Source organism: Indicator indicator, chromosome 11, assembly GCF_027791375.1.
Source record: "Indicator indicator isolate 239-I01 chromosome 11, UM_Iind_1.1, whole genome shotgun sequence".
Classification (NCBI taxonomy): domain Eukaryota; kingdom Metazoa; phylum Chordata; class Aves; order Piciformes; family Indicatoridae; genus Indicator; species Indicator indicator.
In genome coordinates this window covers 9,743,890-9,759,854 of record NC_072020.1, presented here as the reverse complement: position 1 = coordinate 9,759,854, position 15,965 = coordinate 9,743,890, and the positions used below count along the sequence as shown (strand labels likewise).

The 15,965-nt window shown below is 43.3% G+C and overlaps 1 protein-coding gene across 1 annotated transcript in view; it reads left to right on the top strand.

The window, feature by feature from the left end:
* Window positions 1-15,965, top strand: part of ADCY1 (adenylate cyclase 1) — a 156,485-nt gene that overhangs the window by 128,820 nt on the left and 11,700 nt on the right. Inside the window, exons 12-15 of the mRNA XM_054384976.1 lie at window positions 1,844-1,933; window positions 6,755-7,011; window positions 7,879-8,005; window positions 15,392-15,508. Of these exons, the coding sequence (XP_054240951.1) occupies window positions 1,844-1,933; window positions 6,755-7,011; window positions 7,879-8,005; window positions 15,392-15,508 (591 nt within the window). The remainder of the gene's footprint in view (window positions 1-1,843; window positions 1,934-6,754; window positions 7,012-7,878; window positions 8,006-15,391; window positions 15,509-15,965) is intronic.

Here is a 15,965-nt window from a genome sequence, read left to right as displayed (position 1 = left end):
TTGAGAAGGGTGCGTTAAGAAAAGAGTGACCAGCAGATCAAGGGAAGTTTTCCTCCTCATCCCTACTCTGCCCTGGTGAGACCACATCTGCAGTACAGTGTCCAGTTCTGGGCTCCCCAGTTCAAGAGGGACAGGGATATACTGGACAGAGTCCAATGGAGGTTATGAGGATGATGAAAGGACTGAAGCATGTGTTAGACAAGGATGGTTGAGAGACCTGGGTCTGTTTGGTTTGTAGAAGAGAAGGCTGGGAGGAGATCTTATCAATGGTTACAAATATCTGAAGGGTGGGTGTCAAGAAGAAGGAGACAGCCTCCTTTCCCTGGTGTCCTGTGATAGGGCAATGGGTACAAACTGGACCACAGGAAGTTCCACCTCAACATGAGGAAAAACTTCCCAAATATATTTACTGACACTGACTAATAGTTAAACTAGTCTCTGGTGTGGCAAATTAACTCAGGTTCATAATATGCTTATTTAAATCTGCTGTTGATGTTGTCTTCATTGTTCCCCACCTGCTTTCACATGGACTTAATCCATGCTGAAGCCAGAATGTGTTTGCAGATCACACATGTAGGATTCTGAGGGTTTTTTTCTGTAATTGTTGTATTCTTATGCTTCACCACACAGATGAAGTTGATTCACCTAGAACGAGCTCCAACTTTTAAATCATGGTTACACATACAGGGCAAAAGTCTCTGCACACATGAAAGGGGAGAGTTTCAATGCATTATTTGTGTTTTACCAAGCCACAGAACCCCCTCTTTAAGGATGCTGCTGGAAGCTATGCTTTTGATGTTGATGATAGCCATGAGGTGAACAGCTTTTCTTCAGGCTTGGTGACTTTCATCCAAAAAGCAGGTGTTTGCTTGCTCCATTTTATTTGGAGTCAGCCTTCATAATTCTCAGCCTCTTCCTTTCACGGGACACAAGGTTGTTCCCACTTTAAACAGACTGTTTCCTGAAGACAGTTCTTGGCTGTTGAAGTCACTGGAAGAAGTCCTGTGGTCTAAAAGACACATCATGGATCCAGTAGATAATAGATGCCCCAAACAGTCTTAATGCAAGGAGAAAGGAAGGAAAGCAGCCTTCTCTGAAACCAGAGTAGATCAGTGTAACTGGGGTGCATATGAGTACTAGAGCCTGACAGACTTAAACAGCATCTCTCAGCTTCTGACACTGGCTTCACAGGTGCCCACAGTGGCAAGCACTTTACATGTTGCACTGATGGAATCAGAGTAAAAATGGAGATGAGCAAGAGATGCACAAGACTCTACTCCACCAGACATTTTTATTCTCTGCTGCTCTTTCTGCTCTGACAAGATTCAGTATGGTACTGCGTGCTGATAATAAAACTAGCCTGGCATTTAACATGACTGTTATAGTAGAAGACACAAATACCACTCCAAAATTCTCTGCTACCGGAGCATGATTTCGTGGATCAGCAGTTGTAGCTGATACTTTGCAAGGCAAAGGACATTTGGGTTATTTTCCCCAGGAGAACAAAATCAAATTGCATCCTAATTTATTATTTGCGTTATGAGCAGGCAGCCTGCTAACCTTTCAATAACTTTTAATTATAATGAGAAACAATGGATAATGACAGTAATAACTTCACATTTATTACCCTCAAAAATGCAATTACCATTTAAAACACATAAACACAAATACAACTGGATGTTTGTTCCATGATTTACAGTGAAGGCAAAACTTCCTTATCTCTTAATCACTTCTTTTTATAGGCTACTAAAAAATAACAACTCTGCTTTAAAAGCTATTTTTAAATATTTGTCTCTAAATCGTCTCTCTTCTGTTTTTCCCCCTTTTTTTTTTTCTTCCTTAGTGTTTTCCAGGGTGCCTGACAATACAGATTCGTACCATTTTGTGTATTTTTATTGTGATCTTAATATACTCTGTGGCTCAAGGATGTGTGGTGAGTATTTAAGCCAAATTCTACTTAAATTAACTTTCTGTTTAAAGAGCTACCTGGTGTTGATCCATTAACCACAGAACATATGCTGGGCTGCTGAGTTTCTGCTCCTTTTATTATCCATACTTGCAGAGCATTCTCCTTCAAAGCTAAAGCTCTTTGCTACCATTTGAACTTTCACTGCCTGAGTCAGAGTGTTGAATAAGTATGGCATGGCTGTTAGCCAGTTGCACAGCTAATGTCTAGTCAACACCTATAGACCCTCATTGCTGTCTACAGCTACCTGAAGGGAGGTTGTAGCCAGGAGGGGTTTGGTCTCTTCTCCCAGGCAACCAGCACCAGAACAAGAGGACACAGTCTCAAGCTGCGCCAGGGGAAGCTTAGGCTCAAGGTGAGGAGAAAGTTCTTCACAGAGAGTTGTTAGATGTTGGAATGTGCTGCCCAGGGAGGTGGTGGAGTCACCATCTCTGGAGGTGTTCAAGAGGGGATTGGACGTGGCACTTGGTGACATGGTTTAGATAGGCATGAGGTGTAGGGTGACAGGTTGGACTCGATGATCCTTGAGGTCTTTTCCAACCTTATTGATTCTGTGATTCATGGTTGATGAAAAACTCCTCAAAAGCCAGTAATGGTTGCTTGCAGGCCAGAGGGCAACCATCTCCTGAGCTGAACCAAAAGAAGTGTGATGAATGGGATGAGGGGCGAGATTCTGCTACTCTGCTCTGCTCTGGTGAGACCTCACCTGTAGTACTGTGTCCAGTTCTGGGGCCCCCAGTATAAAAGAAATATATAACTGCTGGAGAGGGTCCAGAGGAAGGCCACAGAGATGATCACAGAGCTGGAACATCTCCTCCATGGGGACAGGCTGCAAAAGTTACGGTTGTTCAGCCTGGAGAAGAGAAGGCTCTGGAGAGACCTTTTACAGGCCTTCCAGTACCTGAAAGGGGCCTAAAAGAAAGCTGGGGAGGGGCTTTTTACAAGGGCTTGTAGTGATAAGACAAGGAGCAATGGCTTTGAGCCAGAAGAGGAGAGATTTAGACTGGGTATTAGAAAGAAATTCTTTTATTGTGAAGGTGGTGAGACACTGGAACAGGTTGCCCAGGGAGGTTGTGGATGCTCCCTCCCTGGAGGTATTCAGTGTCAGGCTGGATGGACCTTGAGCAACCTGGTCTTGTGAAAGGTGTCCCTGGCCAAGGCAGGGTGTTTGGAAAGAGCTGATCTTTAAGGTCTCTTCCAACCCAAACCATTCTATGATTCTATGGGAAAATTACTTTTAAATGTTCAAGTTACTCACTATTTCAAGAGCTAATCTTTCACGATGGCTGAGGCAGGATGTCAGACAACATGACTTATTTCCATGTGGAAACTTCTAGAATGTATTTCTGTGTAATAACAAGGGGGTACTACTAGTGTAGGCAGATTAGAAAAGATGATGAGATCTTAAAGTATGGAGGTTAAAGTATGGGGAGCGTTGCGTGACGAGAAGAGGTTCTCCACAATCCATTAATATGTGGTGTCTAGGAAGATCCTCTTGTATGAAAGGGACTTGCTCAATCCTTCTGAAATTGAGCTTCTTCTACTTTCAAATAACAGCCAGTTCTACAGGGTGGACTTGAATGTCAAATGGGATTTAAAGTTCCAGCTAAGTGTTTGGCATTTCGTTGCCTTGTCAAATTCCTAGTGCTCAATTTCAGCATTTTGGCTGCTAATGCTAATGAATTAAACATGTTAAGGTTCCCAGAGGAAAGAATCCACACAAAAATAGTACACTAAACACAAGTGGAAATGCTGAGGAGGCAGATGTCTCAAATCATGCCTCTCTGCAGGATTTCAGCCATGTATTCCTGCCAGTAGGGAGACAGTGATTTCATCAGCAATTCACAGTGCTGGCTGAGATGCCAAGCCCCTTACTTTGGATTTTCTATATTCACTCATTCCCTGGACCTGCCCTGATCCCCATGAACTGAATGGGCAGAGGATCTCTTGACATTCCAATGTCCTGAGAAGTACTAAGAATTACTGGTGTTCAGACATTTCTGGGAATTCCTGAACATCAGCTGTGTGAGTAACTCAAAGCCCTGTAGCACACAGACATAAGTGAAGTCCTTTGTGTGCATAAAATGACAATCATAGAATGGTTTGGGTTGGAAGGGACCTATAAGACCATCTAGTTCCAACCCCCTGCCATGCTTACACTAGACTAGGTTGCTCAAGGCCTCATCCAACCTGGTCTTGAACACCTCCAAGGAGGGGGTATCCACAACCTCCCTGGTCAACCTGTTCTAGTGTCTCACCACCTTCACTATAAAGAATTTCTTCCTAATACCCAGTCTAAATCTCTCCTCTTCTGGCTCAAAGCCATTGCTTCTTGTCTTATCACTACAAGCCCTTGTAAAAAACCCTGGTTAACCTGTTCCAGTGTCTCACCACCCTCACTGGAAAGAATTTCTTCCTAATATCCAGTCTACATCCTCCCTCTCTCAGCTTGACCCTCATCCTATCACTGCAAGCCCTTGCAGAAAGTCCACCTCCAGCTCTCTTGTGGCCTTCTTCATGTACTGGAAGGCCACTAGAAGGTCTCCCTGGAGCCTTCTCTTCTCCAGGCTGAACAGCCCCAAGTCTCTCAGCCTGTCCCCATAGGGGAGGTACTTCAGCCCTCTGATCATGACTTCCCCTGGACGCGCTCCAACAGTTTGATGTCCCTCTTGTGCTGGGGGGCCCCAGTACTGCAGGTGGGTTTTGACCAGGCCAGAGCAAAGCACCAGAATCACCTCTCTCATCCTGCTGGGCGTTGTTCTTTTGATGCAGGTCAGCACACTGTTGCCTTCTGGGCTGCAAGCAACCATTGCCAGCTTACGCTGAGTTTTTCAGAAGCCCAAACCAGATGGAGATGTGCAGTGCCTCCAGGCTAGCTAGCACCTCAGCAAGTTCTGTGTGTCTGTCTTTGGAACTGAGACAAATATTATGACAGCTGGAGCCTTTGGGGATCAGATCCCATAGATCTGACACTGGGCAAACGGAAAAAAAGCACCATTGTTGCTACTTACAGACAGTGCAAATGAGAGGCATCTAAGGTCTAAGGAAATGTTAAACATTGGCTGAAGAAGGCAGATTAGAATTCTGAAGTCCTGGCCCCCAACAAGGCAGTGATTATTCAGTTACAACTTGGAGTAGGTCACAAATAAAACTTTGTCCTTTCTTGAGGCAAAAATGACCTGTAACCATTGAAAAGCTTAGGAGAGATGTTTAATGGATGGAAATCATTAGTCCTGCTGTGTAATGCCCCTAGCATTCTCAGCTAGGAGAAGAGCTAGGTGTTGAGATTTCACTCTCTGTGGTGGAACAGATGGTATTTTCCTGGATGGGTTGCACATTGTTTACAAAGCCTTCATGCATGCTTGTGTTTTCAGAGGAGTTGAGTATGAGCAGCATTTCTAAAGGTCTTGAACGTAATCACATGAAGTGGATTTTCCTCCTTCACTCTTTCTCATCTCTTTTCATAGTGTTAGCCATTAGGAGTTTAACTCACATTTTATCAGTTATATCTCATCTTTTGAAATGACTGCAGCCCTCTGTACAATCTATTGCCTCATCACCTTTGGGGTTGTCAGTTATTTTACAGCATGTTATAAAATGCCATTATCGATGGTTAAGGTGAAATCAGGTCTGATAGCACACTTCAAAAGGGAAGCTTAACTACAGGGCATGGCTTATGTAGCAGTGTTGTTAAAATAAATTTCTCACTACCATTCCATTCTCCCCTTTTCTGCTCTTATCCTCTCCCTTCACAAAGGGTGACAGTTGAAGTGCAATTAAAACTGGAACTCTAAACTCTTGCAAAATTCGCCAGCAACTACTCTCTTCCTTGGGTAACAGTTCTGAGATCTGTATGTGACATTGGCTTTGGAAGAAGCAGGTTAAATTTCCACAGATTTCCCACAAAAATGCAATAACACTATATTTTATTTTATTTTATATTTTATTTTATTTTATTTCATTTATTTTATTTTATTATTTTATTTTATGATTTTATTTTATTTTATTTTATGCTTTTATTTTATTTTATTATTTTATTATTTTATTTTATTTTATTTTATTAATTTATTTTATTAATTTTAATTTATTTTATTATTTTATTATATTATTTTATTATTTTATTTTATTTTATTTTATTTTATTTTATTTTATTTTATTTTTTTAATTTCCCACTCCAGGGAGGAAATTGAACTCCTTGAACCACTGAAATGGCAGGGATAACGAATGATGAGGAATCTTTATGAAATTTGAATACATTTAAATGGATTGGGATCACATGTGATAGCAGAAGTATCTCAAAGGTGGAGAAAAGATTTTATCCATGTTTAGCTTCTCAAATGTTAAGATAACTTTTTTTATATATTTGATTAGTTGAAATAGGTACAATCTGCAGGGTCAATAAAGCAAAAATTTCTTCCTGTGCTCTGTGCAAGAACCTTTCACACCAACATGGGCACCTAAAATGTTTGCTGGTGTTCTTTCATTTTGCAGGAATATGTTAGCTTGAGATTCTTTTGGTTTTGAGCACTATTCAAATTATTCTGCTGAGCCCAGGCTTAAATTGGTTGGCTTCACTGCAGTCTAATGAGCAAAATATCTCCTACCTGAAACTGAGTAAAGTGCTACAGGAAAAGGAAAGGGATTTTACTAGAGCAGCGAGCTGGATGGGAACTCTGAAGCCATAATTTCACAGTTGGAACTTAACTGAAGGCAGCCCCCTCAGCAGCTGCATTACTGTTTGTTTCATATTCAACTTTCTCCTTTTCTCACCCCTTTTGTCTTTTCCAGGTTGGCTGCATGCCTTGGGTTTGGAATACCAATTCCAGCAGTTCAATAGTGATCATTTCTCCTGGTGGAACAAATAAAACAATGAATGAACTTCCCTGCGACACAGCCCACTACGCTTTCCTCTCCTGTGTGGTGGGGACTCTCACCCTGGCAATATTTCTACGTGTATCTTCCTTGCCAAAAATGATTCTCCTGCTTTTTGTTACAATTTTGTACATAGTTATTCTGGAACTCAGTGGTTACAGAAAAGCAGTAGGGTAGGTATCTTGCAGAGTTAAATCAAGGGGTATTTCTCTTTAGCAAGTCCTGGCATTGACTGCTCATCTGTGAGCTTTTAAACCGGAGCAGGGTAGATTTAGGCTGGACATCAGGAAGAAGTTCTTCACAATGAGAGTGGTGAAATACTGGAACAGGTTGCCCGGAGATGTGGTGAAGGTCCCATCCCTGGTGACACTCAAGGTTAAATCTGATGTGGCCCTGAGCAACCTGATCTAGTTGAAGGTGTCCCTGCTGACTGCAGTGGGCTTGGACAAGATGACCTTGGAAGGTCCCTTTCAACCCAACACAATCTGTGAATCTGTGATTCTGAGAACTGTCCTCTAGCTTTCATGGCTGTTCAGGGCTACATATTCAACACACCATAAGAACTACTTCAGCCATCTTCTCCTCTGCAGCTGTAGGGTCTAGTAATATCCTCCAACAGGAGATCAGCTTTCAGGAACTAGCCACTCTCACCTCAGTATTCTGTAGTTTCATGCTGATGTACCCCAGATGAATGCACTGCAGGCTAAGTACAACATGAAACAGAAAAACAGAATTGAAAACTTCGAGATTTCAGCAGCCCTCACCCGATACCAATTTCATTTAAGCTGTCTGATTTTGTGGCTTTTTAGCTCCTAATTAAAAGCATGCACAGACATGACAAAGACCTCAAGGAGCTGAAATGTTGATGTGATGCAGTGATCAGATTTATTGTCACTCCTCTTTTGGCTTGTATGACTCTCTTCAGAAAAGGCGACTGATTAGGGGGCACCCACAGGTTCCAGACTGGAGTTTTGATGTTGAAACTGTGCAGTGTTACAGAAAGCCTGCTGTAACTCCTTTCCTTTCCTTTTATTTTGAAGGGGTGGCTCCTTTTATATGCGTGGCTATGAACCAATACTAGCCATTTTGCTATTTTCATGTGCTTTGGCACTGCACTCCAGGCAGGTGGATTTGAAGCTGCGTCTGGACTACCTCTGGGCTGTGCAGGTAAGTCACAGGACTTTTCTTCCTAGTATCAGGTAAGTCACAGGACTTTTCTTCCTAGTATCCATGCACACAAAATGATACCCTTCAGAAAAGGAGTTGGGGGTGCTGGTGGATGAGCCAGCAATGGGCACTTTAGGGAATACTGGGATATCCTTCAGGTGTCTTTGTTAACCCAGGACACTTGTAAGAGGCATGTATTTTACAGTCTGAAGGAGAGACTTGCCAGGTAGGTAACCAAAACCCTGGCCCTGCAGAAGCAATGTGATGGTCTCTTCTCTGGGGCTTGAGTGCCACCTTCAGGTACAAAGATGATGTTTGTGCAGCACCAATGACTGCCTGCTTTTTAGCTGTATCTTGAAACCAGGCATTTTCAGGGGATAACTCTTCAGTCAGTGGTTTTGCTAGAGGTGACACAACAGCTTAGACTGACTCCTGAGCAGGGGATGTTGAACCAGTCACCAGAAAATTACAAACAAAGCCATCTTCTAAATGGTGCAGTTCTGCAAAGCCAGTTGAGTTCTGCTGAATGGCCCAGCTGCCCATGGATACCAAACAGGTAGGAAGGAAAAGCAGAATGTGAGAAAGGATGGGGGTTATTCCCATGTATTGCCTGTCTTATTTATTTTCACAATAATAGGCCTTAGTTTTTGAGCCAGCAGGTGCTGGATAAACATCATGCTGACAGCTTTCCTTAACTAGCAATGGCAATGGGGCCCCCAATACAAGAAGGACATGGGCATGCTGGAGTGGGTCTAGAGGAAAAGCCACAAAGATGATCAGAGGGCTGGAGCACCTCTCCCATGAAGACAGGCTGTGAGCGTCCAACCTGGAGAAGAGAAAGTTCCAGGGAGCCCTTAGAGTTGCACTTAAGGGGTTCTACAGGACAGCTGGGGAGGGACTGTTTAAAAAGACTTGTAGTGATAGGACAGCAGGCAGTGGTTTGATACTAGACTAAGGTAGATTTCAGTTGGACATAAGGAGGAAGTTCTTTAGAACAAGGATGGTGAAATACTGGAACAGGTTGCCCAGAGAATGTAGACATTCAAGGTCAAACATGCTGGGGCTCTGAGTAACCTGATCTAGTTGGAGATGCCCATGCTTATTGCATGGGACAAGATCACAGGATGTTAGGGGTTGGAAGGGACCTCTGGAGATCTTTGAGTCCAACCCCACTGCCACAGCAGGACCATAGAATCTAGTGCAGGTCACACAGGAATGCATCCAGCTGGCTCTTGAAAGTCTCCAGAGAAGGAGACTCCACAACCCCTCTGGGGAGCCTGTTCCAGTGTTCTGTGATCCTTACAGTAAGGAAGTTTTTCCTCATGTTGAGGTGGAGCTTCCTGTTCTGTAGTTTACATCCATTGTTCCTTGTCCTATCACACAGTGCAAGTAAGAAGAGGCTCTCCTTTCCTTCCTGACACCCAGCACTCAGATATTTATAAACATTTATTAGATCCCCTCTTAATCTTCTCCTCTCCACACTAAACAGCCCCAGGTCTCTCAACCTTTCCTCATCAAACACATGCTTCAGTCCTTTCATCATCCTCATAGCCTCTGTTGGACTCTCTCAAGTAGATCCCTGCCCCTCTTGAACTGGGGAACCCGGAACTGGAGGCAGTATTCCAGGTGGGGGCCTCACTAGGGCAGAGTAGAGGTGGAGGAGAATCCCTTGATCTGCTGGACACACTCCTCTTAATGCACTCCAGGACACCATTGGCTTTCTTGGCTACAAGGGCACATTGCTGACTCATGGATAACTTGTTATCCACCACGACTCCCAGGTATCTCTCCACAGGGCTGCTCTCTAGCAGATCAACCCCTGAACTGTACTGGTGAAGTTTATTATTCCTTCCCAGGTGCAGGACTCTGCACTTATCCTTGTGGAACCTCATTAGGTTCCTCTTTGCCCAGCTGCTCTCCAGCCTGTCCAAGTGCTGCACAGCCTTCAGGTGTCTCAGCCAAGCCTCCCAGTTTCGTATCATCAGCAAACTTGCTGAGCAAACACTCTGCCTGTCTGTCCATCTGTCCTGTCATCAGTGTAATAGATAAAGATGTTGAACAGGACTGGACCCAGCACTGATCCCTTGGGGACTCCACTAGTTACAGGTCTCCAGCTGGACTTGGCATCGTTGATCACCACCCTTTGCACTCGATTGTGTAACCAGTTCCTGATCCATCTCACTGTCTGTTCTTCTATCCTCACTCACAAGGATGTTATGGGAGACAGTGTCAAAAGCCTTACTAAGGTCAAGATAGACTGCATCCACTGGTTTCTCTGCATCCACCCATTCAGTTATGACATCATAGAATGCTATCAAACAAGTCAAGTATCTCTTGGTAAATCCGAGATGACTTTTGAGGGTCCCTTCCAAGCCAACAAATTCTGTGATTCTGTGTGATTCTCTGAATAGGGGCAAATAGACAAAGGTTTGGATGCTGTTTTGCTGTCTGGACAATGTTCCCACCAAGAATGTAAATACCTGTGAGCTGTGCTATTTTAATCTTCTTTCTCTAGCCCCAAGTACTCCTCCCTTCTCAGTGTCTGTTTTGCCTGGGAAAGGCTGCTGCCTACACATCTTTTTATGTCAGCTGCTCAAAGAATAAGCACCAGGAGTCCATGACTCACAAGAAGAAAATACAGTTTTCAATGTATTCCCCTGAAGGGCAGAAAGAGGAAAGCTGGGAAAAGGTCCAGAAAATGCCAGTAATTGGTTTGTTTCCCTTCCCAGGGGAAGGGAAGATGGGAGAGTTTTAGAAGCCCTCACTGTTGAACATGACAACATCTTTTCTTACCTTGCCTTCAGTCCTTATCTTCCCTTGCAAGAGACACAAGGACATCTTTCCTCTTTCCCCAGACAGCTCCTGAGGAGTTACAAATATGAGATCTCTCTTAGACAGCACATGGTGAGAGGATGGACACTCAGACTCTACGCAGTAGTAGCAGAGAAGACACATTTCATGTTCCCAGCAGATCTTTCCAATAAAGGCAAGATGTTAGGTTTTTGCTACATGTGAATAGTCTAAGCACAGTTCATGCAGAGAGTCAGGCTATGGTTCCAGCAGCAATCTAGAAGCAGGAAAAATTTCTTCACTGAAAGAGCAGTCAGGCATTGGAACAGGCTGCCCAGGGAAGTGCTGAAGTCACCTTCCCTGGAGGTGTTCAAGAAGCATGTGAACATGGCATTTTGGGACATGGGTTAAGGCCATGGTGGTCTTTGGTTGACAGTTGGACTTGATGACCTTGGAGGTCTTTTCCAACCAAACCAGTTTTAGGATTCTATGATTAACCCATCTTGTGGCCTAAGCTAACACACTTTGCTTCTCAACAGGATATGGTCCTTACCACTTGAGCAGACTTGTCGTTTCAGAATGTTGAGGATGGTCTGCACTGACCTGCATTCCCCTCATTCTGCTCTTTGCATAATTTGTCTCTAATTAAGGTTTGCTACCATGCCCAGCTAATCAAGGGCCTTCCATGACCTCTGTGGCTTTCATCTTGCTTCTGGCAAATGAACCTTCTCAGAGACAAAAACTGTAGTTAAGAGTTTTGCATCCAAAGAAAAAGTGGAAAAGCCACTTGCTAGGTGTGTTGGAAATGTAGAGCTCTGCTGTGTTTATAAGCAATGATGCCATTCTTGATGCTTTTCTATACCCTTAGAGGATTTGGCCACCCCTTCAGTCATGACTTTTGTGGTTTGGTTCAAGCCATTAGCTCTTCACTCAAGAGACCAATTCTCAGCCTCTTAGTCATGGCTGTAGTCCCATAAGTGTGAACAGTGTCACAGCCACAGCTGAACATATGGGTGTGACACCATGGTGTCACTGCATTCCTCTCCCAATAGCTTCATGACTGTATTGAAGGGAAAGAGACAGGAGGAGAAAAGCCATCACATGCCTTAAAGTTCCATTAGAAGGAAACAACCAGAAAACCAGCAGGCTAGATTTTCCTTTCTCATTTATTTTATCTTGGTATTTTAGATTTGTCTGTTTATTTTCATTCATCAAAGGCTAGACAGAAGTCCAGCAACATGACCAAGGTCAAAACAGTCTGCTTCAGTGCTGGCAGCTTTGTCTTTGTTATGTGGCCTGCTCTGAAACCTTTCTTATGAAACATACAGACACCAGGACAGGTTAGGGGCTGCCCTGCTGGAAAGCAGCTCCACAGAGAAAGACCTTGGAGTGCTGGTGGACAGCAAGTTCTCCATGGAACAACAATGTGCTCTGGTGGCCAAGAGAGCCAATGGGATCCTGGGATGCATCAAGAAAGGCATGTCCAGCAGGGCTAGGGGAGTTCTTCCACCTCGCTACTCTGCCCTGCTGAGACCACATCTGGAATCCTGTGTCCAGTTTTGGGCTCCCCATTTCAAGAGCCAGAGAACTGCTGGAAAGAATCCAACAGAGAGCCACGAGGATGCTTAGGGGACTTGAGCATCTCCCCTGTGAAGAGAGACTGAGAGCCCTGGGGCTGTTTAGTCTGGAGAAGAGAAGACTGAGAGGGGATCTGATCAATGTCTATCAATATCTGAGGGGTGGGTGTCAAGTGGAGGGGGCCAGGCTCTTTTGGGTGGTTCACAGTGATAAGCCAAGGAACAATGGGTTCAAACTAGAACAGAGAAGATTTCACCTCAACATGAGAAGAAACTTCTTTCCAGTGAGGGTGACAGAGCACTGGAACAGGCTGCCCAGGGGGGTTGTGGAGTCTCCTTCTCTGGAGACTTTCCAAACCCACCTGGATGCATTCCTGTGCAGACTACCCTAAGTGATCCTGCTCTGGCAGGGGGGTTGGACCTGATGATCTCTTGAGGTCCCTTCCAGCCTCTGATATACTGTGAGACTGTGTGATACACAATGGCAGGAAACACTGCATATTGCTGAAGAACCTTCTCAGTCATATCTTCCCAAATGAACACTTGGGTGGCAAAAAGAACTGTGGGATTTAAACAAACTGAGTTTTTTTCCTAAATTTTGTCCTGGAAAGCAAAAATATAGAAAGGCAAGAGGTGACTGTTTTTCTTCTGTTCAGGAATGGATAGTGGCACCACTCTTCTCAGTAGTGCCCACTGATAGGACAAGGGACAATGGGCAAAAATTAGAACCCAGAAGGCCCCACCTCAGCATGAGGAAAAGCTTCTTTGGTGTGAGGATGCTGGAGCCCTGGAGGAGGCTGCTCAGAGAGGCTGTAGAATCTCCTTCTCTGGAGATATTTCAAACCCACCTGGGTACTGTGATCTCAGGCAACCTGCTGTGCGTGCCTCTGCTTTAGCAGGGAAGTTGGACTGGATGATATTCAGAAGCCACTTCCAATCCTCACCAAACTGGGATTCTGTGAAAAGTATGTGGACTTTGTAATTGATTGATGTAATTTGCAAGTTCTAGATAGAAAAGAGACATCAGCAAATATTAGAGTGGATTCTTCCCTGGTTTATGTGACTGCAGTTTCTCAACAATATCTGAGAATTTGGCCTTAAAGTATTGTACTGACATTGGGATGCTGGCAGAAGACTTGTGTTACCACTGTGTGACTGTGACTGAAGAGATGAATGATATGGTTCTGATGAAATGTTTTCTAATTGAAATCAGAATCATAAACTTGCATGGATTGGAAAAGATCCTGAAGATCATCAAGTGCAACCATTCTGTAACTCCACCAAGTCTGCTGCTAAACCATGTCCCTCAGCACCACATCTCTGCCTCTTTAAAACACCTCCAGGGATGGGGATTCAACCACCTCCCTGGGCAGCCTGTTCCTGCCTTTGAGAACCCTTTCAGTCAAGAAGCTTCTTCTACTGTCCAGTCTAAATGTGGGGCCAAAAGTGACTCTGACAACAAGGAACAAATTTTGCAGGAGTAGTTTTGATGAAGAGTTGACTAAGGACTAAGCTGGAATTTGCAAACCTAGGATTCCCAGCTGAGATGTCTACAGATTCAGTGTTTTTCCAATAAAGGGTGTGATGTTTCAAATTCTTTCCTAATGTGTCTCACTACCTCCTGCAATTCAAGACACTTGTAACAAGCCAGCAGTATCTTGAGTTAAGGACCTCAGCTGTGTCAGCTTCAAGGCACCCTTGCTGAATGCTGTCACTCACATGAATGACAGAATTTCTGTTGCTGTTATGCAAAGGGAAATGTTTTCATGACTAATTAATCTACTTTATAAATATTATAACATAATTAATTTTAATTACCAGAGTAATTAAACCTACCTTTTGGCATGTAAATTATTTTTACAAGGAAATATTGTTTTTAAATTACATATTCTCCTTAAAAATACTCAATCCTCAAACCTTTTTCTCTGTTGAAGTTACTGTCTTGCCAGGTTGGCTTCCACTACACTGCAAAATGATGCAGGTTTCCTTTAAAATGTTGTTTTTAAATTACATATTCTCCCTAAAAGTATTCAGTTCTCAAATCTTTTTCTCTGTTGAAGTTACTGTCTTGCCAGGCTGGCTTCCACTACACTGCAAAATGATGCAGGTTTCCTTTAAATTCTGGTGATTCAGGTTTCTCCTGTTTGAAAGGTGGATCAAATATATCAAGGTTTAGGTTGGATGTTATGAAAGAGTGCTTAAGCCCTGGAACAGGCTGCCTAGGGATGTGGTGGAAACTCTCTCCCTGGAATTGTTCAAAACAGGGGAAAATGTGGCACTGAGGGACATGATTTAGTAGTCCTGGGTTAATGGCTGGAGTCTGTGATCTTGGAGCTCTTTTCCAGTCTTAATGATTCTATGATTCAAATACTGCAGTCACTGTCTCCACCTACCCGGGTAGTAATTGAACTCTGAAGACAATGTGACTTAAGGGGGATTTTTCTAGCTTTTTACTGTGTAAAAACATCAAATCATAGAATGTTCAGGGTTGAAAGGGACCTCTAGAGATCATCAAGTCCAGCCTCCCTGACAAAGTAGGATCATCTAGGGTAGGTCACACAGGAACACATACAGGTGGGTTTTGAAAGTCTCCAGAAAAGGAGACTTCATAACCTCTGTGGGCAGTCTACTCCAGGGCACCATCACCCTCACAGTAAATAAGTTTCTCCTCATGTTGGGTTCCATCTTGTACCTATTGTCCCTTTCAGGGAACCACTGAAAAGAGACTGGCCCCTTCATCTTGACATCCATCCCTTAGATATTTATAGACATTAATATGATTCCATCTCAGCCTTCTCTTCTCAAGACTAAACAGCCCCAAGTCTCTCAGCCTTTATTCATAGGAGAGATGTTCAAGTCCCCCAGTCCTTGTGGCTCTGCATTGGATGCACTGCTTTGCGGACACTATTTTGCTCAATTTAATTTCAAAAGACTAATTCAGAGAAGCTGTTTGATGACTTCAGCTGATGGTTTTTTTTTTGTCGTTTGAAAAGGTTTTTCTTTTCCTCTATCCCCACAGGCAGAAGAAGAGAGAGATGATATGGAGAGAGTCAAGTTGGATAACAAAAGAATTCTCTTCAACCTGTTGCCAGCACACGTTGCACAGCACTTTCTGATGTCTAATCCAAGAAATATGGTAAGCCAAGATAAAATTTGCATACATATATGGTGATGTTGTATGGCTGTGACTCTGAGTAGCCTGGGTCATCTTTCAACTGTATGTTTTCAAGAAAAGCTTGGGTTTACACAGTTTTAATCATGTTAAAGGAATGGCTCTGTAAATGCATGTCATCAAGAATTAGACTGAGACTGTTTCTTTGGCTGTGGGAATTTTGTGTCACTTACCATCAATGCAGCCAAGTATCTGCATGCAAATCACTGATTTTATTTATTTTTTTTAAACCAATTTGAAACATTAAAACAACGTTTCATGAGTTCAGTTTGATTTGGAATGATGAAGTGTATGAACTGCCAGATACTTCCATATGGACCACTTTAGTTCTGGAAATAAGTTGACATTACCAAACCTAACCATTTAAAGTGAAAACCAGAGAATTGTAGTTATGCAAGGAAGACATGGGGGCTTTAACATC